Source organism: Pocillopora verrucosa, chromosome 5 (genome assembly GCF_036669915.1).
Source record: "Pocillopora verrucosa isolate sample1 chromosome 5, ASM3666991v2, whole genome shotgun sequence".
In the NCBI taxonomy this organism is placed as follows: Eukaryota; Metazoa; Cnidaria; class Anthozoa; order Scleractinia; family Pocilloporidae; genus Pocillopora; species Pocillopora verrucosa.
Window position 1 is genome coordinate 25,079,241 of NC_089316.1, and position 25,605 is coordinate 25,104,845.

Consider the following 25,605-nt stretch of genomic DNA (forward strand, 5'->3'; position numbering starts at 1 on the left):
TTTATTTTCAAGAGCATGAAAACATAATAGAACATGACTAGAACCATTCATTGGTCCAAACCTCTACCGAGTTTTTTTTTTTTTTTGTTCGTTTTTTTTTAAATTCCTAACCGGTTCTAATTAATAAAAACTGAAAATTGGGTATATTGCGAACACATCATCTTTTCGTTATTTTTTCGATCCTTTTCTGAGATGACAAGGGAAGACACTTTCACGCAAAAATGACAGGCTTGGGTGAAAAAATTTTGAAGCAAATACAAAATCTGTTCTTTGAGCTGACATGGGCATTCTCATGTTAAGAAAGATTAATATACAAAGAGAAATGTAATTGCAAAGTATACGCGACTTGCCGCTTATGCATACATTCGGCTCGGGTCCAGGGGCCCGTTTCTGGAAAGTTCCGTTAACTTAACGGACTCGTCACAATATTTCAAAATTAGAAGTTTAAGATTAGTGCAGCATGTTCTGGTACTCTAGCTAATCCATTTTGTTTCTTTTCCTAATATGTTTATTGTACAATTTTCACAACGCACATCTTGAGTAAACACAGAACAGCTTTATAGGCCTGTTAGGTTACCGGAACCTCCGAGAAACGGCCTGTAAACTACGAAGGAAATGGTTGAAAACTTTTTAATACTTCCACAGTTAGGCCATTTGTGGCCTGTTCAAAGCCTTCACGAAAACTTGTACCATTATTTTATGCAAGACTAAGGAGGGTTCATGCAGAAAAACTACCCTGTTGTTGATTTTCTCATTTACTGCACGAACACTTCGATCCTCATGCAAGGGTATTGATTAAATGTGACAGGATAAAATCGAATGTATCTTGCTTGGACTGGGTTATTCACCGTATGTTTAACAATGGTATTCAGGTCTGAGTTCGCTCCAAAGGTCTGCAATGAAAAAAAAAAAAAAGAAAAAGAGAAACCACTTAATTATTAGGGAAAATTTATTTACAGGTGAGCTACTTCAAAGAGACCCCCACCCTTCTTGATATAATTTTTTTTTGTAGATCTGTAATGAGATTTTATTTAATCCCTTAGCTGATGCCACTGGGCGAGAAACCCAAATTCCGGTCTCGGAAGTGTTGCTGAAACCTTTGTTTCCGTTGCGGGACTTAACGGCTAACACGTGTTTCCGCACACAGAATCATGACGTTTACTCATATTTTCGTCGCTATGGACACAGGGGAACCAGACCACTTTCCACTACATGTTTTCAATGGAGAAAAGGACAAGATTTTTTATTCTTTATCTTTTTATCCTGAAGGATAAATAGATAAATTTAAATTAACTTTTCCTAACCGGTAAGTCCTCCCTCGGAAAACAACATTTGATATCTACTTGAAAATATTTCAAGTAGGTATAAAATTGAGAGTGTTTCAAACCTTTTCGACGTTTTGCTCTTTATATGCAGTCCAGCTGGTGCCATCATTGGAAAAGGATAGCCTGTAGCTTTTTACGAACGATCCGTTCGCCTTTCCTTGTGTGGCGACTCCGCATACTGTGCGCCCTGCTCCCATATCAACCTGTAGATAGTCATTGGTGATTTTACGAAGCCGCTGACACCAACCGCTGTTTCCATTAAGCCTTCCTTTGCGTGGGTAATAGCTGAGATAGTTGGAACTCGCAGTGATTTGCGCGTCAGATATCATGTTAGGATCCTCAACTCCTAAAGCCTTGCAAGATGGTAAAGCTGGAAAAAATGCAAATTCAGAACTTTTAGATATATTATTTCGATACGCGCGTTGCACTGGTAGTCAGATCTTTAACAGATTCTACGTAAGCCACGGCATTTTCTTTTGCGGTTTCCATGCTATTGGTACTTTAAGTATAGCATTGATTTTTTTAATGTAAATTTAGATACCTCATACCTCGGGTGGTGGTCCGCACACTAAGTTAGAGACCTTGTTTCACTGCTCTAATTTATGGCCCAAGCACGAAGAAGGTCATAGATCCGAGGACAAAAAAAAGGTTCCTTAACTTACAGTACTGACCGACAATAGGAGATCAGTAAGATATTTACCATGAGAAAACGAGATTAGTAAGATATCTACCATGAGAAAATGCGATTAGTAAGTTATTTACTTTAATTTTGGGTTAAAATAGAGGGACAAGATTTCAATCCAAACAAACTTAACTTGTTCACTTTAAGGGTATGTACTGTGATTTAAGGCCCGCTAAATTTGTCAATAATAGCGCACGTACTAACTCAGATACAATAAATGTTGTTAAATCCGATAATGCTTATTTTTTTGAAAATCACTGTGAGCGCATTCTCTAAAAGACGATTCCCGTTTAGCCATAGTTTGCAAATGGCGACATCCACCAGGCTTCCCGTAGTTTTGCCCATTGTGCTTAATCAAGTTGTGCACGTACCTTTACTCAAGTTGCACTACTTAAGTTTTGCATTTCAACTTCTGTCGCCGCCTGACTTACATTCCCTGAGGAATAGGCCTTAGTACTGCTTGTTACATTTATCGCTACTTCGTGTCACCTCGCTAATAACACCCAACCACAACAAAACAGCTGTTCATAATTGCAGCTCTTTCTTGGTGTGGAAGAGGCGCGCACACGACAAGTCAACATAGAACATAGCCTCATTAATCTATTGTTTTCATTTTTTCCCTTGGTCTTTCGTCTTTATGTCCTCTATTTTTTCTACGTAAACTGTGTCTTGCTCTCCAAGGACGAGCCCTACTTTGCCTCCACTGCTCAACCAGGCACAAAGTGTTGATATCTGAGTGCTTTGGCCAGCCAAGCCACTGTTCCGTATATTTAATTCCAATATGCTTACAAGAGATTATTATAATTACGATTGCGTATATTCACAGAACAGGCACAAGAGTTGACCATTTCTTCAACGCGCGCGTGAACTGATTTTTTCGAAAATCCTCGTAGACCCGCAATATCGTACCGGTCCTCCATCAGCTCTAATTAGTTCTAACGAATTCATGCGATCACTGAAGAGGTGCGTTTTAATTTGTTTCTGTAAACCTACGGTTACACAAAAGGTTCAGTAAAGCATAACTTCGATAAAACATCTGCTCAAAGGTCAAGCTAGCCTTGTTTAACTAATACCTGTTCAAATCATTGAAGATATCTGTTAGCAGTGAAAGAGTAATTTTCTTGGATACTGTTGGATCAACAGAACTGCATCGCTTTGTGAACTGAAGGAAGAATAGTCAAAAATCTTAAATCTTGTATCGTCAGTTGGAATGAAAATTACTGAACGGGTAACTTCGTGGAAAAAACATGTATTTTATATTGATTAATGACGATGTCGTCATTCGGTGATGGTGATATAAATTCGGCTGTAACTGTTCTCATTCCAAGGTCGTATAATTTTGAATTTCTTTAAAAATGAACGGATCATCTGATTCAACAACGGAAGAGCTCTTCATGTCACGACAGGATTACTTCCATCTTTTCTTTGATTAAACGAAATTTAAACTTTTAAAAGAATCTTAAATGTATTAGGAGCCCATTAAAAACTATTTGAACGATTTTGGACGTCAAAACTTGCAGAATTTCTGCATAACAGTTCATTACACCAAATAACAAACTGTCCAATAACATTAAAAAAAAACGCTTAAGAGGACATCCGTTCAAAAATCAAACAAAAATGAAATTTTTATGGCAAGGGTCAAAAATTCAAATTGTCTCAAGTTTTGCACACAAGAAGACCCTAGTAAGACAAGAAAGACTGTTTTTTTTCCTCAAATATGTTTGTATTTTCGAGAAAAACGAACTTTTCGCTCTCACCCTCTAGAATCGATGGATCGGGACATAACAGGTCGAAAATTGAACACTTTCGCTCGCTTCGCATTTCAAAGATATTACGTCTAGGGAAATCTTATCAACGTGTGCTCTTTCATGGACTCTTCGTCTTCTGTAAATTGTAATTTTTGTAGGAATTGAATTCTTAGAAGCTTTTAGCCATGCGAAAAAACAATGTGCTCTCTTCTGTTACAAAAAAATGTCGGTGAAGAAAACCACTTTTTTCACCATGTGCCATTATTCAGAATTCCACCAAATTTCATATGTAAACTGCCAAAGGAATGATCTTCAAAATGATGCAACGTTTTCTTTGGGCAAATGTTTTCTCGCTACGCAGGAAACTCTTGATGTAGATAATGATGCAATAAGATGCAATATGTAGATTGCGTGACCAAAGAGTTAAGGAGCATTCCTGCCTTTGAAATTACTCAAAATCGTACAGGAGAACTGTTTCAAAACAAATAACAAATTTATACCCAGTTTTGTTAAATTTATCTGTCTTTTATCATTTGAAGTTTGTTTCTGCAGAGATATTCTGCCATCGTTCTGTCTAGTACGATTATGCACCAGTGCCAGTAACGGTATACGATTAAAAACTTTGCCGGTCTCTCGCATACGAATCTTAAGTTTCTGCCCCTTGTTTGACTTGCTAACCCATGCCTTTTGACTAGCCTACGGTAAACAAAAATCCACACAATGTTACCTTACTGAGGCCCCTGCAGGAGTTAAGTGAGGGCTTGCGTGACCTAATTTGCATAATTGCGGTACGAGTCGTCGTGTTCGTGTGACAGAATAATTTACACCTACTAGTGGGGTTGGTCGAAGTCATTTAAACAGGCACGAATACGAGGAAAATAAATGATAAGTCTAGATATCCATTTAGTTCTGAGTTTTCCTCAATTTGTACTCGTGTTATTTTTTTTTTTCCGCGTGAGTAAACTATGATGTTTGTTGACTTTTCCATTTAAAAGCGAGACAATTAATTAAATTAACAAAACTTAATAAACATTGCTCCATTCGATTTTTCTCACGTGAAACTAAGAAAAATAATTATTTCCCGCCCTTTCTGAATCGGAAGTCTCGCTTGTGAATGAAATGGAAGCTTCGAAGTTTGGACTTGGAAGTGCTTGCTCGTACGACCGACGAGAAAGGAGTAATTTATTTGATGTGGTTCCCTTGGTGTCGTGCAATAAGGGTCATAAAAGTGCTTGGTGTTTTGCCGGAGTTGAGAACGAGAATGAACTTATCCTTGCCCGAGTAGGTATTTTTTACATGAGTGCAGAGGATATAAACGCCTTAACAATTTGTCCATTCTACCGTTCTGAGCTTGGCACTGGATGGCGAAGGAGCCAGGATACCTCCAGAATTCCAGATAAGATCGCTTCCCACGGTAAAGGAAAAGGTTTCGAGGGAGACAGAGGCGTTAGTAGAGAGATATCAAAAGTTATATTTCAGAGAACCGGCGTCCTTGTACCTCTAGGTTCAGGTATGGCTTTCATGAACCCTATTGCAGAAAAGGTAATTGTTGTGTAATATATGTGCTCTATGTATTCAGATATTGGTGCTTTTTAAGAAATGCAATTTTTCAGTAGACATAAATTATTGGCTGCGTATGATAGGAACTCATACCATGAATGAAGTACGTCGAAGGTTTGACGGCTACGGGCTAGGCTAAGTTTGTTCTTTCTCTATTACTTGCCCACGGTTAGTAGTCATTTTTTCGATCATGGGAAGGAAGAGCTCCATGTCAAAGTTAACTATCACTGAAATTCATTTTACTCGTCATCGTTGTTGTCGTCATCGTCTTCATCACAATTGTCGTTATTATCATCATAAACATCACCAGCTCATTATTATTATCGTTGTCATTATCATTAACCGTTATCGTTTTCATAACTGTTTCTTCTATTACCATTGCACAGGTATCTGTAGAAAATGCAGAGAGAGTTTTGAAAGCAAGTCACAGATTGATGAACTAACGCTTGCAGTCAAGGACCTAAGGATGGTGAGCAATCTAATCGATAGGTTCAATAGAAGTGCACCGCCTTTTTCTAATAACACTAACACTTCCTGAAGAAGTAAATAAAGTTAAACTAAAATTTATATTTGTTGTTGTAAGTAATGTAGGAGGGCTTAATTAAGCAAGAGCACTGAAAAGCCTGCTGCAGTGCAAAAAAAATTCCGTAAATAGAGTGCCAAGCCATATAGCCACTACTCAAACTTGTGCTTTGAATATATCCTCAGGCCAATGAATACCAATGAATCCTACGGTTACTCCAGAAAAACATTGGCATTGACTATGAAAACAACGGAGAGCCTTTACCACCCATCTAGGAGCTCAGAAGATTTTGAAAGCGCAAAAGAGGTAAAAGGTACTTGTAGTAGTTCTGAAATACAGCCGGGACTGACCGCGGAAACACCTGGGAGCTTTACCACCCATCTGAGAGCCCTGAAGATTCCGATGGCGCAAAAGAGGCAAAACGTAGTTCTAGAAAAGCACTCAATGCATTCTAGCATGTAGGGATGTCAGCCCTGTACGTCATCAGTTGCTAACATCAGGGGGTTCAATAGCTCGCAAAACACAACACTACCACATTCGTAAAGCAAGACAAGTCGTGATAGCAGCCCTAGAAGAAACTGCACCTGTGAACGCTGAAATCCTCTTGAATAAACTAGCGATATCAAACGACGTTGCACAGACAGAGGACAAAGTTGACTTAACGCTGGTTGACGCCTTAGCAGAATGCTACAAGAATGCGAGCCACTGGAGCACACGAAGGCAAACCCTATCCATTATTGCTGACAAAGTTAGCTATCGAACGTTACAGAGTTGGATTCCTGGTCAAACACGATATAGATTTAATTTTGCCAGGCAACACGCTCACATGTATGGAGGAGGTGCTGAAGGAGAAACTCGTTGTGTGTCGAGAATGTATGTCTCAGCCTCACAGCTCGACCACTTCCTTGACTTCATCACAAGTGAACACATTATCCAAGAACTTCCATTTGGTGAAAGGACATTGAAATTATCATCCGAAAAGAAAATAACAGTACCCAATGGGGTAAGAAAGGTCATCCCAGAGCGAGCGAGTTATTCAACAGTATAACCTGTTTTGCACCGAGACGGGTTTTGCTCCTATGGGACGCAGCAACCTTCATAACATTCTAGATGTGTGTTCTGCTAGTGTGAGGAACTCATTACTGGGACTCGATAACTTTGCAGCGCAAAGCATACAGGCTTTTGCTTATTTAGAGAGTGTTGTCGATAAGCTCGGAGGAGACTGTGGGATGGGCTCAGCCTGGGTGAAAAAAAAGAAGGAACAGCCGAAGGAAGGAAAGAGATATGTGAAGAGCGATTACAAGGTGCCATTATTAACCGTATTATCATTATTATTATCATTATTACTATTATAACTATCATAAAAAAATAATCGAGTGTGCTTCATCAGTTCTTACCAGACCATTGTCGAGCCTACGCGCTAAGTTGTCCGGACGACACAGACTACCTTGAAATTTGCCATCACAACCACAGCCACACATGCGACCGATGTTCTCGTCTTACATCTGTTGTTGCTGAAATCGAGAGAGCTATACAGGAAGTGGGAGGCACAACCGATATCGTTTAGCATGGTGAGAAAGGTGTGAGAATATGGAGATTCTACAAAATTGGAAGAGGCAAATTCATTCCTTGGAGCAAGTTTCATGTTCCTGACCAGGACGAAGTTCCAACGCTGGAATACAGTGATTCCAGCGAAAATATAAAAAGCTAATTTTGTTCCCATCAAGCCGAGACGAGCTGAGGTTGCTGAAACATCTCAAAAACACCAAGACAGCACTGATGAAGATACTGATGATTCAAGTGAAGAATCGCGCGATTCCACGGCTAAAAATATTTTTTCTGCTCGGAAGAGGGTTGCATTAAGTCCTATCAACGCCATTCGTCATTACAGAAGCATCTCGAATGTGGGGGACACAATCATGTTATTGAATATGAAACTCTTTATGACTGCGTCGTGCTAGGGTATGCCTCTAGACTGGAGAAGGGACCGAGTGCTGCGGCGGAACTGCGGGACGCAGAATCCACCCCGTCATCGTCTGTAGCTTCTCTTGAAATGGGATGGGCCCTAAAGCAGAGTCGTTCTCGCAGTACTCGTTTCACTGATGAGCATAAGGACTACTTGATAGCCAAGTTTCAAACTGGAGAACAAACGGGACAAAAGGCAGATGCTGCAAGTGTCTCAAGGTTAATGAGGTCTGAGAAAGACGAAGACGGTGAGGAGCTATTTGACTAATCTGAGTTTCTTACAAGCAAGCAAATTTCTATTTTTTTTTTCTCGTCTGGCCTCAAAGCGAAGTCTCGACCACCAAGACGTCAACCAGAGTGATGACGATGAGCAAATCAGAGCAGGAAAGGAGAGCCAGCTACAAGCAATGAGGAAAAAGGTGGTGTCTGAAATTTCCATTCAGCACGGACATCCATCTTGTACAACGATTACAGCATTTGTGAACTAGTTAAGAATTCTTAGCTTTCAAACTATTCAATTAAAGTAATAAATGACATTTGTACATCTTTCAGACTCCATACTTCCCAGGTCAACGTTAAGAGGAAGGAACTGTATGTCGATATTCTAACAAGCCTTGTCATGGGCTTCCAATGTCAGGCAAATGGGGAATGAATGACAATGTTTGATGGTCCCTGAAGCTGCTGTTAGTTGTGAATTCTTTGGTGTACAGTCCTGCTGACACGGTTTCACAACTGTGTTTTTTACCGAACAAAGAAGCTGAAGTTTGTTAGAAGCGCTGAAAAGGTTATTTGCAGTTAAGAGCAGGGACAGTTAAGACAAGCGATATTGACTCTTTCGCGGTTAATTAAGTTTTGTAAATTTAATTGTCTTGCCTGTATGTTGCAAAGTGAACAGACATTGCGGTAATTAAAAAGTATTTTCACTGCAGCAGAAAAAATCAGCTTGGGTGAAAATAAAGACAAAATCAGAGCCAAATGGATATTTAGACTTACTTTTTATTTTCTACGCAATTGTGCTTATTTCAAAAAATGACCGTCAAGTGACCATACCTGTAATTATGCTAATTAGGTCATGCAAGCCCTCAGTTAGTCCACTTAACACCTGCAAAAAACTCCCTTTGAAAACTCTGTTAGTTTTTATCGAGTGTTAGTTAAAAGGCACGAGTAAGCCCATATAGAAAGTTAAACAATGGGCAGAAACTTAAGATTCTTATGCGAGAGACCAGCAAAGTTTTTAATCGTAAATCGTACTGGCACTGGTGCATAGTCGTACTAGACAGAACGGTGGCAGAATATCTCTGCAGAAACAAACTTCAAATGATAAATGACAAAGTAATTTAACAAAATGGGGTATAACTATGTTATTTGTTTCTGAAAAAGTTCTGCTGTTCGATCCGAAGTCATTTCGAAAGCAGGGATGCTCCTTAACTCTTTGGTGTCTTCCGTGTGCTATTTTGAAGAGTTTCCTGCGTCGCGACAAAACATTTGCCCAAAGAAAAGTTTACATTACTTTGAAGACCATTCCTTCGGCAATTTACATACGTAATTTGGTGGAATTCTGAATAATGGGACATGATTGAAAAAGTGGTTTTCTTCACCGACATTTTTTTTGTAACGGAAGAGAGGACATCGCTTTTTCGCATGGCTCAAAGCTTCTGAGCAACTAATTCCTACACAAATTACAATTTACAGAAGACGAAGAGTCTATAAAAGAGCACACGTTGGTTAGATTTCCCTTGATGAAATATCTTTGAAATGCGAAACGAGCGAAAGTGTTCAATTTCCCACCTGTTATGACCGATCCATCGATCCTAGAGGGTGAAAGTGAAAAGTTCGTTTTTCTCGAAAATAAAAACACATGAGAGAGAGAAAAGAGAGGATTAATAAGCTATTTATGGGCTTGAGGTTGTGACCGATGTCTTTGCTCAAAAATACTGCCCGGCCGGAAAAAGGAGATATTTATAACGAAAGGCAACGAAAGTGGGAATGTACACGGCGACTCATTAAAGCGTTACCGTTAGCTATGGCTTTTCTCATGGCTGGGAATCTTTGTAAAACAAATCACTTAACATCACAATTATGTTTATCAACATTTGATGATATCGATTGACCACCATGAAAAGATTCTGAAGCTGAGTATGGAGAGTTCTCTTTCTTTAAAAAAAAATATGTGGCTTACATTACTCCCAGTGTGGATTGCATGAAGATCTGTTTTAGTATATACTACACAGTCACCAAAAAACTTGTTCATTTGTTTCAGTGAGCTGGAAAATAGTCGGAAACTAAACTCTTAATGAGCCATTTTGTCTATTTAGCTTCTTATGAATATGAATTCAATTTTTACGGTGGAAATAAGATAATCGAATTCCTGAGTATTAAATTGGCACTGTCCATCGATTTTTTTCGGGAGAATTGTCCGGGTAAAAGAGAAGAATATCCTTGAAAATAGCATTAGTTTCGCTAATGCTGGAATTTTAAATACATGAATTTTGAGTGTATCCTCTTAGGCGCCTATAACGGTTACTCACCACTGCAAGTTTTCCCATTTCCTGAGTACCCAGCCTTGCACTTGCATGTGTAGGACCCAATGACATTAGTACAAACAGCGTTGGCGTCACAGCTGTAAGAATTGGACGAACACTCGTCTACATCTAGCAAAAAAGTATGCATATCCTCAATAAAATTAATTTGGAAAATTCTTAGGGCCGACAGTTCGATATACATGGAATTTTCCTCTCATTTTTAACTTGATATCTCACGAGTGAGAGCAGCAAATGCGAGCGATATCGAATTGAATGCAAAAAAGAGAAACTCCGTATCTAAGTTATGGTGAATTTTCTGTTTGTCTCATAAACACCATAATGTCCGGGTAAAAGAGAAGAATATCCTTGAAAATAGCACTAGTTTCGCTAATGCTGGAATTTTAAATACATGACTTTTGAGTGTATCCTCTTAGACGCCTATAACGGTTACTCACCACTGCAAGTTTTTCCATTTCCTGAGTACCCAGCCTTGCACTTGCATGTGTAGGACCCAATGACATTAGTACAAACAGCGTTGGCGTCACAGCTGTAAGAATTTGACGAACACTCGTCTACGTCTAGCAAAAAAGTATGCATATCCTCAAAAAAAAATTCTTAGGGCTGACAGAACGATATACATGGAATTTTCCTCTCGTTTTTAACTTGATATCTCACGAGTGAGAGCAGCAAATGCGAGCGATATCGAATTGAACGCAAAAAAGAGGAACTCCGTATCTAAGTTATGGTGAATTTTCTGTTTGTCTCAAGCACCATACTGAGTGGCGTGAAAGGCGAATGACGTGTCGGAAGCTGATTGGCAATATCAAAAACAGTCAATTTACCTGTGTTAAGTTATGGCTTTTCTTAGGGCTCGGAATCCTTGTGAAACAAATCACTACATAACAATTTGGCTTATCAATTGATTTGATAATTTAAATTGACAACCATAAAGAGATTCTAAAGCTGAGTATGGAGAGTTCTCTTTCCTGGAAAAAAAAGTGGGGGTTACATTACTCCGAGTGTGGATTGCACAAAGGTTAGATCATCTTACCATTGCAAGTTTTTCCATCTCCAGAATACCCAGACTCACAAATACAGTTATACGAGCCTACGGTATTTTCACATGTCCCATTATCGTCACAGCTGTGGGTGCCTGTCTTACACTCGTCAAAGTCTGGGACAATAGAAATAAAAAAAAAAAACAGAATCACGGTAATACTGGCCGAGAGATTATAAACTTTGGTGCTGTCAGATTGTCTATGCATTCATAATCAACGATATAAATCCTCTTTGGAATTTTTTTTTTTTTAATATTTTAATTTTATTTTATAGAGGGGTTCTTCATTAACACTGAATAATCTACGGGCATCACTTAAAGTACCTTTAAAACAAGTAAAATTAAGGCAATTATCGCAAGGCACATCATTCCAAGTGTAACCATGCTTCGCACCAAGAGTGTGTACGCAGTCCTCGTTGTTCCAGTCATTTGGTTGTTGATGCGCCCAGAATCTAAATTTACTAATTTCTTTATTTGTCCAAACAAATGAGCCTTCCACACTCCGATCATTGAGTCCAATCCAGGATCTCTCTCCGTTATGTCGATGCTGAACGTACACATTTTCTTCCTGGTTGTGTATAGTCACCAACTGTGAACCCATTGCAGAGCAGTTAGACTCAGCAGTAAGCCATGGCACGCAGGAGGGGCTTGTGAAGTAGCAGTATCCATCGAAGAAACTCCACCCAGGTTGGCATATATCTGGTGAAAAGACAGAATAAGGAACAATATTAATACGCGTACAGCGATACAATTGTGGAAAAATGTGAGCTGCTGGCGAGTTGTTGGTTTTAGTTCTTCGTTTGTTTGCCTAAAACGGTGAAACGAGTTTTATGTTTAATAATAATGCAAAGCAAAAAAATAATAGTATATAAAAAACAAACAAACAAACAAACAAAACAAAACAAAGACAAAAATAGCAAATAAAGGGAAAACCGATAGATTTCACGGAAACTTTTGGCAATTGCTTTGAGGGCACAAAAATATCTTCCTAGGTACTTAATTTATGCTAGATTATGTATCTCCCGTTGCGATTAAACATCCCTCGGCACTTACAGGCCTAATCATATTCTCACCTGACAATACAGTGTATGACACTGAAAGAGGGTCATATTTCGTCTCGTACAACTCTTTCAGACAAACCCTGAATCCTGTCTCATTGACGTACTGAGTAAAAAGATAACAAATAACTAACCGAATTAATTTTGATTAAATCTGGAAAGAAATAAAATACTCAATAACCATTCGGTAAAACTTCATGAAGAAATAATGGAAAAAATAATAGCGAAATTAAAAAAAACCCAACGAGTGCAAGAAACAGTAAATTCAAAAGAAACTCAGATCGCAGATTTCCTAAGGAAAAAAAAGGTGAAAAATAGAAAAACATAATACAAATAACATAGAAACTTTAAGATACTGAGAAGTCGATAAAATACGTGACCCTACCTCAACCCAAGCCGTTATTCCATTATGTATCGGTTGCAGATTACCACCACTGGTTGAATGATTTGCAGAGACAAACACGTTTGGGATGTTGTTGAACTTCAGAGTAAAGGAGACATCCTATGTAAAGAGCAGATCGAATGCATTTGAAAATTTTGTCAAATCCTGTTCAAAGATAGCAAACGTAATGCATAACTGTAGTGTCTAAAAATGAAGAAGTATGCCACAAAAGGCAGCCACGAAGGCGAACAACAACAGTACACACAGTACACGTTTCTTTAATAATCTTCCCGCGCTCACACTTTCCCGGATGTATACTTTTACATAAACAACCGCTGTCCTAGTATACTACATTCCCTCTCTTTCTTCGCTCAGATGGTTGACCTCGAAAGACAGAAACATATCAAACTTCCACTTTGTTTAGATACCGTAAAAGTTCAATTCGATTCCAAATGTTCAAGACAAAAATCACGCTAAACATAAACATAGCCTTGGCCGTTCAGCTTATAAAACAACGTTTCAATGTCACTCATGTAATAACAACGAACAGTAATATGAAAATGCCAATGTCACTAGTTTTAATACAGAACGTAGTCACTCAGAGCCTTTGGACGGCTCGTAATTCTGCCGGATCTTCTCACATGCGGCTCAGCTGTAGGTACAGTAGAAGGTACATCTTCTGGTGGTGATTCAGCCATTGGTACTTGATCCTCTGCCACAGGTGGCGTCTCAAATGACTTAGGTTCAGTCCGTGGTTTAGCGTCCTGTTGTGGCGTTTCCTGTTCTTCTGGATCTGGCATATTAAAGGACTTAATATGCTGAAGGCTGCGTTTGTACTGGACACCTTGAGGCGATCGCAACACCACCTGGTCCCCATAACGAGATATCACCTGATATGGTTCCTTCTCATAGCAAGGTGACAGCTTATTTTCTTTCTTCTTCTCAAGCAGAACACTGTCTCCTTCTTTCACATTTCGATCTCTGGCATGGAACTTCTTGTCCACATAGTCCTTGTTAAACTGCTTTCTCTGATTGTCCCGATCACGAACGGCTTGGTCGCTCACTTCTAGCTCCTCCTCTTCAACGTTGACTAGCTCAGGCATTTTAGTTGTTAGCTTTCTCCTAAACAATAACTCGGCGGGACTCTTTCCTGTGGTTGAATGTGGCGTGGACCTGTACGCCAAAAGAAACCTGTTTAGTTCCTCTCTCCAATTCTGTCCTTCTGCATGGGCTGCTCTCATGGACTTAAGAAGCGACCTGTTTTGCCTCTCTACCTCGCCATTAGCTCTTGGCCATAGAGGTGTTGTGTAACGGTGTTCAATCCCCATTTCATTCAGGTAATCTTCTACTTCTTTGGATACAAGATTTGAGCCATTGTCGGTACGCAGACCTTTAGGCAACCCATGTCTTGCAAATTGGGCATCCAAGCAATGAATGATGGTTTTGCTGGAAGTTGTTCGGATAACATCAACTTCTATCCACCGGCTGTAATAATCAACGAGAACTAACAAGTGTTCTCCAGAAGGTAACGGACCCATTAGATCCATAGCTACTTCTTCCCATGGTTAGTTGGGTAACGGTGTTGACTTCAATGGTGGGGGTGGAACGTTCTTTGTAACCATCTGGCACCCGTAACACTCTGCACATCTTTTCTCGGCATCACGATCCATAGCAGGCCACCAGACTTTTGTTCTAAGTCTCTCCTTTGTCTTTGTGACTCCTTGGTGCCCCTCGTGTGCCAAACTAACGACTCTCTTGCGAAGTGCTTGGGGTATAACAATTCTTGTCCCCCGGAGAATTACATGGCCAATAAAAGTCAACTCATTGCGCACTGGCAAATACTGCTTTGGGGCATTGTCCCATTTCCCTTCGATGAGACAATTTCTGAGTGCTTGCAACTCAGAGTCTTGTGCTGAGACTTGTTCAATCTCTTTGATTCTCAATGCAGCGGGGACAGCATGTAGAGCTATCGCGCGTACATATCCATCATCTTCCGCGGAATTGTCTGACGCCGGTATCTTCGTCAGTCGGGAAAGGGCATCTGCGATGTTTTTTCTTGAAGGCACATAGCAAACTTGATAGTTGTACGGTTGTAAACGCAGAACCCAGCGCTCTATTCTGGCTGAAGGTTTAGACTTCCTGGAATAGATGACTTTAAGTGCTTCATGGTCTGTCACCAGATCAAACTGTGGAAGCCCGTACAAGTAGAGGTGGAAGCGTTCACAAGCCCAGACTAAGGCTAGTGCTTCCTTTTCTGTCTGACTATAACGACGCTCCACTTGACTCAAACTACGACTAGCATAACAGATGGCACGGCTTTCCCCATTCTTTTCTTGCACCAGCACGGCGCCAAGTCCAACAGGACTTGCATCAGCAATAACACGGGTGGGTGTGTCCTTATCGAAGTAAGCTAGGACTGGTGCACTTGCAACTTGACTCTTCAATCTCTGAAACGACTGCTCCTGCTCCTTGCCCCAAACGAACGGTTCCCCTTTTCTTGCAAGTTTTCTGAGGGGATCAGCAGTGGTAGCAAAATCGGGTATAAACCTGGCACTGAATCCAACGAGCCCCAAGAAGCTACGGACTTCTGAGGGTGTCTGAGGCTGACTTGCCTCTGCAACTGCTGACTTTTTCCTCCGTTGGGCCGATGCCATGCTTACTCAGCAAAAGACCCATGAATACCACTTTAGTCATTCGGAAAGTGCATTTTTCAGCATTCAAAGTCAGCTGCTTCTCACTAAGACGTTGCAACACACTGTGTAAGTTCTTATCATGTTCTTCAGTGTCTCGACCATGAACGATAAGATCATCTGCTATGTTTGACACCCCTTGTAGACCTGCCATTGACTGGGTGATGATATGCTGGTACTTCTCTGGTGCGGCATTTACACCGAAACTCAAACGTTTGTAGCGGAATATACCATCATGGGTGGCAAAAGCAGTGATATCCCTTGAATCAGGATCCAGCTCAATTTGGTGAAAACCCCACCTTAAATCTAACTTCGAGAAAACACCACTCCCATTAAGACTTTCAAGGACTTCATCTATGGTTGGTATGGGCAATCTTTCCCGAATAATGGCCTCGTTGGCTCTCCGCATGTCGACACACAACCTTATGTCCCCGGACGGTTTAGGAGCAACAACGACTGGGCTTACCCACACCGTAGGCCCCTCGACTTTCTCAATTATGTCCTTTTCAAGGAGTTCGTTAACCTTGGCAGTTACTTTGTCCTTTACAGAAAAAGGTACTCGTCGCATTTTTTGAACGACTGGAGTTACACTGGGGTCAATGTGTAGCTTCAACTGATAATCTTTAAGCTTTCCAATTCCCTGGAATACACTGGGGTATTTTGCTTTGAGTCCTCCCACGAAGGTACCATCAACAGTGTTACAGTCTCCTGTCCCAAGAGTTCCCGAGAGATCCACACGAAGGATTCCAAGATCTGTGGCGGACGAATATCCCAGCAAACAACGCCCGGATTCAACAACAATGAAATCTGCCACAACCTTTGCTTTGGGTACGGAAACTTCTGTCTGAAACTGGCCCTCAATTTTAAGCTCTCGACCCCCATAAGCATACAATCTCTTCAGACAAGGTTTTAATTCAATCTTGAGCCCCTGATACTTAAGTTCCTGCAGTGTATCTTTACTAATGAGGTTACTTGCAGAACCTGAATCAATCAACACATCTCTGCTGATTCCACCAATCTTCACTGAGATAACGGGTTCAGAGGAATTTGACATGGCACATGTCTGTTCTTCTATAGTAAAAGCAAAACTGTCATCCTCACCTGACTCGTTACAATGACCCTCAACATGATTTGCCTGTCTCCCCTTACCATGACGCTGCTGTCTGCCTCCCCGTTGTTGGTTGTTACCTTGTTTTCCAGGCTTCGAGTTCCTTCCCCCTTTGCAACAGCTGGCATAATGACCATATTTACCACACTTGCTGCACTTGCGACCTCGGGCGGGACAATTTGTACTTTGGGCAAAATGACCTTCTTTACCACAGTTGAAACAAACGCTTTTCCCTTTGTCTCCACGCCCAGGACGTTCTTCAACTGCATGAGTACCTGCTCCAGGTTCTTGGCTTGGCATGACCATTTGACCTGCCTGCTCGTGTGAGGCTTCCCACTTTCGAACTTTATCCATTGCTGCTTGCAGAGTAATATTAACGACTTCCAATAGCTTCTTCTTTAGCTCAACATTAGGCAACTTTTCAATCAATTGATCCCGTAAATTTTCTTCCAAAGTTGGACCAAAATTACAATGACGAGCTTGTTTACGTAAACGAACCATGAACTTATCGGCGGTCTCTCCCTTTGTCGGCGTAAGTTGACGAAAGACATGACGCTCGTACGGTACATTGTCCTCGGCTCGGAAATGAGCATCCAACTTTCGCAGACACACCACATACTCATTATCCTCGTTAGCATTCAGTGGTCCAGGATCTGGAATATCTTCGTAAATATCTTGTACTTCCATACCTGCTAAATGAAGTAACTGAGCTGTTTTCCGAGAAGGATTCGTAATTCCCTTGCCATCGATGTTATACTGATACAATCGTTTCCACTGTCGCCATCGTTCCGCGACCTGAGAGGAAGACCCTGTTAAATCTAGAGGTGGAAGCGCCCTTTCTACTGAATTCGCCATCCTCGTCGCCAATTTGTAGTGTCTAAAAATGAAGAAGTATGCCACAAAAGGCAGCCACGAAGGCGAACAACAACAGTACACACAGTACACGTTTCTTTAATAATCTTCCCGCGCTCACACTTTCCCGGATGTATACTTTTACATAAAAATCCGCTGTCCTAGTATACTACAATAACCTTGGGCAAATTGATTAAGGACGGTTTGTTCAAAGCTCGGTTAAGAAATACAGAAGACTCTTGAAGGACTTAAGAAAATTATCCAGACAAAAGCTTTTGAACGCAGGAATAAAGAAAACCGAACGATGATTTGTTCTTCGGTTTAGCTAATTGATCTTCGAATAATTAGGCCCGGAGAAACCATTAATTCCATCGAAATGTTGTTTTAGTTTCATTCAAATCTCCAACCTTCGTCATGTTTCATTTGTTTGCCGGTCTGTTTGTTTCTTTATTTGTTTGTTTGTTTATTTTTTTCCCGATTTTCAGAAGAGAGATTCCTTGTAGTAACCTTACACGCCGGGCTGGTGAGCGCTCTGAAGCGGAACAATCGGCGTCCACAAATATGGCGTTTGTGACCGTGTGGTTTTTAGAGAAGCCTGGAACTGAGTTAACGCCTGTTGAAAACTGTTTCCGAGCGGTCCTGGAGTTAGTCCGAAGGCGCCAAAACTCGAATGTGCTGAAAGTACACAGTTTTCCCGTCATTTTGATACTAAATATGCCATGGTTTCTTCGATGTTCGCTTAGCAAGAGACAGTGGAGGAAATAGTAAAAGAAAAGGTAAGGTTTATTTGTCGTTTCTATCGTATTTTTGGCTAGGATAGTTTTTTAAGTTTCTCTACTTATCCGAGAATTTGTGCTACGAACCGAAACTTCAAAGCCTTGACAAAAGCTCTATGATTTTTGTTTTCCTAATTTTGCCTTCTTTCCTTAGTTTTTTATGAGTTAATTTCTAGGATGCTGCACACAAAGAACACGCGCTTTAACTTGGCTCAATTCATGAAAGCTCGCAAGGTTGCAAGAGAGAAAGCTGTTGATGAAAATCGCAAGCTATCGGCAGAGTACAAAAAAGTCCAGCGAGCCCAAGAAAAGGTGAGATAAATTTGTCCAGTATTAATGTTTTGGGAAGATTTTTATTTTCAATATCAGAGAATATTGTAACATGTGTAGGGAGGCTTGAATTTCAATTTTGACAGGGTAAAAGCTTTTTATGTGTTTAAACTCTAAATGACACTTGAAATTAAACAATCAGTGCTTATGAAATCACTTGTATAATAATTGCTTTTAGTTGGCCACAGTCAGGGAACACTTCAAAGACATAAGAAATGAATTAGAAAATATTCCTGTGAGTATACTCTTGATTCTTTATTGTGGTTGTTTTACCAGTACCAGTAAGTATGCAGCAAAAAACTGCTGGGTGCAACCTCCAACTAAGTCTGTAGGTTTGCATTGATTAGTGGTTGGATGAGGTTTAATTTTATGCCAAATTTTATTAATAATGTGAACAGAAAAATATTCAATTTTGTAAAAATAAAAAAAAATATTTTGCAAGTTCAATTTCAGTGAACTAACCACTTAACACAGAGCCAGTGCCAGAATGACAGCCATGGTCAGGCTTCTATGCCGGTACCTATGCAAGAAACCTGAGCGAGTGCCTTTGTTCATTTGGTCAGTAAAGACTGTCATAAATGACAGTGTCTCTAAATTGTAAACATCAACATATTGAATGTAAGATTTGGCTAAATATCTATTTTGTTATCATCCAACCACATCTAATTTAAATAATTGTGTTACTACCCAGTGTCTAATTTAGCAATATTTTAGTCACAGGGACAGGTATCTCAGGCACGAACAAGAAACCCTACTGCACTTGTCAATGGAGAATCAACACTGGGACCAAGGACCGCAAGAAAAAGGAGGCATGAAACCATTGAAGCTGCTGCCAAAATTCATGGGAGCTCAAATGAACATTCCTCAGCCTGTTTCGAGGGAATGTTTGACACTCTGCAAAAGAGATGCAAGTTAGATAAGTTAACAAAATATGTGACAGAGAACAAGCAGTTGACCAATAGAATAGTTTGTAAAGAGTATAAGAAGAGTGTGTTAGAATTTGAAAAGTCAGATGACAACATTGTTCGAAGTATTGCAACATATTATGCAAGTGGTGTAATAGTGGGAAACGAAAGTACAAAAGTGTAAGACTGGTGCTTTCAATGAAATCAAATGAAGGCAAACCAGGGAAAAGAACAAGTATTTCAATTTGTAAAGGCTGTAAGGTTCCAAAGCTTCTAACTTATAGTAACCTTGTAGAACAGTTAAAAAAGATTGACATTGGGACTGTTCATGAAATTGACCCAGACTATCTAGAGGGCTTAGAAACTGAAAACCAAGTCAATGGTACATATAGAGACTTGAGACAATACCCACCACTTGCTGTGTCCTCTTAATAAATGTGATGGTGAAAGGCGTTTCAGAAGTTATGGAAACTTTTGAAGTTCCTTTTCTTGTTCCTTTACTCTGCTTAATAAGGAATTCTCGGACTGAGTCTCTGCTTAGCTCAGATAACTGGGCAAAATCTCGAATCAGTCTGTTCTCTCTGTTATAGTAGATTATATCTGTGTGTTTTTCTTCGTTGTGCACAACACCATAAGCGGAACGGGCCTTTTTAACCATCTGTAAAATTAAGGAAAATATTTCCGAGGACATCGCCCTTTTAAACTCTACAGTCCAAGCGCTTCGGGCCTTCATTCTTGGACTGAGGCGCCTATGGAGCATCTTAAGCCACATCTTCACTTCTCCTTCCAGGAGTGCTGTCGCTGGAATTTGTGACATTTTAGCTCGTTTCAAAGAGCTTTGGCCCACACGGTTTTTTTCAAAAATTGAAGTGAGAGCTGTTTTTACTTCTTCTTCAAACAAAAAGAAATTATCGACTTCATCACGTAAAGGACGAAGAGCCACAATAGCATTCAAAATGCTATTTTCAGCCGCCATTTTGAAAACTGCTTGGTACTTTTATTCGCATTTCCGCTGTACAATCTCAAACAACAGCGGGCGACAAAGTTCCACTTCACGGCACGCGCCAGCCCGGCGTGTAGGAAGAACGGTGTTTGTCATTACGATTCAGTTCAAAGGAAAGGACAAAGAGACTACCCGTTCTGGAACGTGTTTTTGAAGGCGAGAATTAAAGATATTTTTACGGGGAAAAAAGTGATACATTGGAATTGAACAAGCTCATTTAGGTCCAGCTGTACCTTGCAATAAGCTCTGTTGTGACCAGCGGATGGCGACTGTGAATTAGCAAAATAAACTGAACTGTGTTCAGAGAAGAGAGGTTTCTGGAGAGATGAGAATGCCAACCATTTCTGAAATATGAAAATAAGAAAAACTAAATGGTCTGAATACATGTTATTGTCTCTTTATCTTTATGAATCTCGTTCTGTTTTTTTTTCTTTTTTTTCGTAAGTTTTGGATTGATCTATTCAAGTGCGGCTCGTCGACCTTAAACTTGTCTCTGAAAAATACGACCACTCAATAAAAACAAAGGCAAAGAAGTATATACTATAAAAAGGAAAACAAAACAAACCAAAAACAGTTTTGCGTTTCTGTAGAGATATAAAGCACTTGTAACAGGAAAGTGGAATGCTTACAACGTAGACATCTTCGTGAGATCCCGCATAATTCTGAAGTTCCCTCAAGCAGACTTTGAATGAAGATTGCGTGACATCTTCAATCCAAACACTTGCAGCGTCACGTTTCAGTCCAGCGTGGTGATGCGCAGCGGTCACAAATACTGATGGCGCCACAAAAAATTTTCCCTGTCAAAAGATAGAGCACATTCGCTCTAACTTTTAGTGTTACCACCGGTTGCTGTTATGGTTGATTTATCAAGTGCTTCCGCCGACGCTGTTGTAGTTATTACTATTTGTATGTTAAAACGTTTGTGATTTCTGAAACACTGAAGTTACACGGCTTCATCTCCTTTATTCAGTCTCAAATCTCGAAAGGCGAAAAAAATCACACCTGAACGTTCTACATCGACATTATTGGAAGTGAAATAAAATTTACCTTGTCTACGGTCCATTGTATAACGGAGGCGAAATTACTTACGGAGTTTATTGAATAAATCAAGCAACGTCGTAACGGCGAGCTGAGCACGGCGCCAGTTTTGCAGGGAAACTTTTCTTCGGTTTTAGAACATCTATTTTCAGACAGCTTATTTTACTAACCGAGGGAAAACTGACAGATTTACAAGTCGTTCCAGTCCACCATTGTGATAACCGCACTTCATCAGCAACTCCACCCACTGGTGCCCCTTGGTAAACCATCCAATCAACTGTCACATTGGCATTTGCGTGTCTTTCATTGTAGCCAGCCGCCATCACGCATGCGGTGAATCTATCGTAGTTGACATTTTCAACCCAGGACACAGCGGCGTCATGTACGTAGAACGTGTCACTGGTGTCAATATGATTAACCGTGACCTGAACTCCGAGGGCCTTGTCAGGATAAAACACAAATGGCCTAAGGTGAATGACTTCACAATGGGAATATCCAAGTGATGGTATGTGCGGCATGTGTTGACGACCTCTCTGAAAAGGAAATCCTAGAAATGAAATTAAAAAATAATTGGCGCGGTCTGAATTCACTTTTTTCTAATTTAAAGCTATTGACGAAGTATTGTCAACAAGAGGACATTACCACCTCCGTTGGCGCTAAAACTGCTTCTGCCGCGCTTACACCAAAACCAATATCGGGAACTATTTCTGACATCAACGCTCTAATCGAAACGACCACCATAACAAGTATTTTACTCAATATAAGTAACCTTCACAGCTACCAGGGTGCTGTACGGTGTAGTTAAGTCGAAGAATACACATTTCCTGCTGAAACAGACATTCATTGTCATATGTTGAACCGTTTGATGAGCAGACAGGTTCTTCGTATGATGGACAACTCCCCACAGAGACGCATCTAGGATCATGAGGCCCGAAAGCTTTGCAAAAACAGTGATAATGGCAAACGACGTTAATACAAGGGTCTAAATCTGCGGAAAAAACATGAAAGAATATGTCAGGCAAGTTAACGAGTGTACCATCCTGGAAAATCTATTTGCAACTCCCATCTCACTTATTCAAGTGCTAAAAGAGTGTAAGTGCTTTGGAAAAAGGTATGCAAATGTTGTATTCAGTGTGCGTATGACTTTGGTGTTTTAAACATGATTTGAACTGTCGATAAATTTACCTAGGCCCTGTTTCCAGCTGACTGCGTTTTGTAACCAACAGCCTAACTGTTATTAGTCATTTCCATATGGGTATCAGTTGGGAAGGAAAAACGATCAGAAAAGAAGATGTTAGCCCTAAGTTTAGAATTACAGCTACGCTCCGCAGAGCTATAATTTGATTGACGTGCAGTAGCATAAGACTTGTACGACTACCTCATTTTTCAAAACAATGAAAATTTAGTCTTCCTAAAATTGGCATGAAAATAACCACGAAACTTTCTGCTCACCTCCAGTCACCAAACAGTCGACGGTGATGACGTCCTTATTGTTAGAATCGCTATTAAACGTTTTGACACAAATCTGAGCTTCACTTTTAGATGTGTACTAAATACGAAGAAGAAAGAAAAGAAATCTTTTCAATATAGCAACATAGTTGACAATAATCCCGTGTTTGTTTTGTTTTGTTTTGTTTTGTTTTGTTTTTTTTGTCGAGGAGTTAGATCAATAAAACAACATATTACTTACCTCGACCCAGGTGGTGACAGCGTTGCATTGAGATACGGATTGAAGAGAATTGTTAATTTTAGTGCTTCGCTTTGCAGTTACCAATACGACCGGGGGAGCATAGAAAGGTTCTGTGAAGTTTACAGTCTAGATTGTAAAAAAAATATATGATAATTGATTTAATAAGTGTAATAATAAAATAATGATATCTATACCTATTATAACAAGTATGCACAGACACAATTTCTTAGGGCGACTAAGTGCATTAAGAAAAAAAAACCAAACTTAGGAAAGGGGATTTAGAGGAAAAGCGATGCAAAACGATGACACTCACACATACTCTGAGATCGAATATTGAGGAAACGACCCGGATAAATATGACTTACTTGACAAAAGGCGTAATTATGCTGCGGAGATGGCAAGTTCGTATTGGCAAATACCATGGTCTTGATAACGGTAAAGTTGTCTACGCTGATGTTATTGAAAGCCATCCAATTCTGTGGATCAAATGAGAATTTTCAGAGTTCATTTTACAACATTAGAATATCGAGCTTTGTTTTTATTTATAAAACGACTATACTCGTTATAAGTTTGTCTCAGGCAAGAAGCAGCTTAAATGTTTATGGTAAAAATAGAGGAGATTTATTTATAATTTACTTTATTTACTTATTTTTTACTTCATTTATTTTTCTCCTAAAAAAGAGAGGAAGAAGATAAAGAGAAAAAAAACTCTTCTCTTCACCGAGAAATGTTGTATACACCTAATAAATTTTCCGTCGACAGCCCTTATAAAACTCGGGGTTGCTTACTATTTTCAGGTTCTTGTGTGGACCATCGAAGATTTTGGCTTCTCTCAAGCAAATCTTAAAGCTGTCTACTTTCAAGTCCTCGACCCACATGGCCATGGCGTCCTGAGTTCGGTTGGTAACACCATGAGTGGCAGTCACGAAAATAGTTGGGGGAGATGAAAAACGCTGAAACATAAGAGAATGCGTTACACATTTTAAGGTCTTACCGATAGACTTAAGGGAAATATATCAAACCGTATTTAAAAATTTATAGGAAACATCACGACAAACGATAATAGTAATAATAATGTCAATAAAAATAATGATAATAATAATACTAATAGGAAATTATAAATTGAGTAAATACATTGATAAATCAAATAAGGTTCTGTGAGGCTATGGATTAAACATAGGTTAGAAAAGAAACAAATCTGAGAGCTTTGAGATCCAAAAATAGAAAATATTTTTTCTTTAACAGAGAATGCGTAAGGATTTGCACAGCTTTAGCGGGTTATGAAAGATTATCGAACATTGCATACTGCAAGTTGAATGGAAGGTCAAGTGTCTTTGTTTTCGAAAGCACGCTTTGGCAAGGACGAGTTTCTTGTTCTAGCCCAGACATTTGATATCTTACATTACATTTTACACGTTATGGTTCATTTAGTGCCTATGAATCGCTGATTAACACAATTCTACCTGTTGGAAATCGATCTTCTCACATTCCGTCCCAGTTGTCCAAGAGCTTAGCGATTTGGTGCCTATTTCCGATCCAGAAGGTGTAGTCTGAACAGCAATCCAGTCCACTTCCTTAGTACCATTCGAGCTGTCTCCAAACTCCACAACGCAAGCTGTGAATCCACTTTCGGTAACATCGTCAACCCAGATCGCGCCACCATTACGAGGATTTTGGCTCCTCTCTGTATGGCCAACGGAAGCAAAGACCTTTACTTGCTGTCCGCCATAGAAATGATACTGATAAGAGATCTTCTTGCATGCGAACAGACCTGGTGTGGTAGTAGTAATGTTTTCCTTTCCGGCCTTGAAACCAAGAGCTGTCAAGAAATAAATAAATACGCATTGAAATACTAGATATTCTTATTAGCAGTTGTCCCAGAATTATAATGCACACTCTTTTTGCGATCCGGTAAATTGTGCCATTGCCTCTAAGTGCGCCCCTCCCTCGTTTCTCTCCCTCTTTATTTTCTTCTAACCCGCGTTGTTATCAGTATAAAACAGATATATCACGTCAATAATCCCCTTTCAGCTATTTTATGTATCGACATACCATCACTTGCTGGAGAAACCAAGATGACAACAAAGAAAGCAAAGAGCAAACCGACTGAGTGTTGGCACTCGCGTGACATCTTGCTCAGAATGGGCAGTGTATTTGCCTGCTGCAAATTAAAACCTCCCAAAAAGATCAATGTCAAACATCTTTACCCGCAGAGATCTTTCCATTTCGTGAGGGCTAATCGAGTTACGAAATATTAAAAAAGGTGATAATCAGCACGTTTTTTAGCAACTGGTGAGAGGGGGGGGGGGGGGTAGAAGCAATAAAGACATAAACAGCCTTACCCATTTAATTTTGTTCTATTGGCGGGATTAATGGTACTTTCACTTATAT

At 39.9% G+C, this 25,605-nt stretch overlaps 3 protein-coding genes across 4 annotated transcripts; 1 reads left to right on the forward strand and 2 right to left on the reverse strand.

Moving 5' to 3' along the window:
• LOC136281321 (uncharacterized) lies at nucleotides 1-25,341 on the reverse strand. Of its 2 annotated transcripts, XM_066167783.1 has the most exons (18): nucleotides 25,267-25,341; nucleotides 24,678-25,033; nucleotides 24,003-24,167; nucleotides 23,580-23,690; nucleotides 23,215-23,340; nucleotides 22,977-23,073; nucleotides 22,294-22,512; nucleotides 21,695-22,071; nucleotides 21,116-21,283; nucleotides 20,720-20,830; nucleotides 12,826-12,942; nucleotides 12,456-12,546; nucleotides 11,707-12,081; nucleotides 11,377-11,499; nucleotides 10,781-10,903; nucleotides 10,332-10,454; nucleotides 1,388-1,695; nucleotides 1-893 (listed from the first exon to the last, which is right to left on the reverse strand). In XM_066167783.1, exons 3-18 carry the CDS (start codon nucleotides 24,096-24,098, stop codon nucleotides 756-758), a joined length of 2,703 nt encoding a protein of 900 aa, XP_066023880.1. In that variant the 5' UTR covers nucleotides 24,099-24,167; nucleotides 24,678-25,033; nucleotides 25,267-25,341; the 3' UTR covers nucleotides 1-755. The 2 variants fall into 2 exon arrangements, with proteins under 2 accessions (XP_066023880.1, XP_066023879.1); XM_066167782.1 differs by lacking the exon at nucleotides 25,267-25,341 and having other exon boundaries at nucleotides 22,306-22,512; nucleotides 24,678-24,812.
• On the forward strand, nucleotides 18,411-20,011 carry LOC131789982 (uncharacterized). Its single transcript, XM_066167411.1, has 3 exons — nucleotides 18,411-18,560; nucleotides 18,757-18,813; nucleotides 19,293-20,011. Exons 1-3 carry the CDS (start codon nucleotides 18,426-18,428, stop codon nucleotides 19,665-19,667), a joined length of 567 nt encoding a protein of 188 aa, XP_066023508.1. The 5' UTR covers nucleotides 18,411-18,425; the 3' UTR covers nucleotides 19,668-20,011.
• Nucleotides 19,333-20,459, reverse strand: LOC136281171 (uncharacterized). Its single transcript, XM_066167410.1, has 2 exons — nucleotides 19,896-20,459; nucleotides 19,333-19,472 (listed from the first exon to the last, which is right to left on the reverse strand). The coding sequence occupies exons 1-2, from the start codon at nucleotides 20,457-20,459 to the stop codon at nucleotides 19,443-19,445; spliced, it is 594 nt and encodes a 197-aa protein (XP_066023507.1). The 3' UTR covers nucleotides 19,333-19,442.
• Nucleotides 25,342-25,605: the final 264 nt, after the last annotated feature.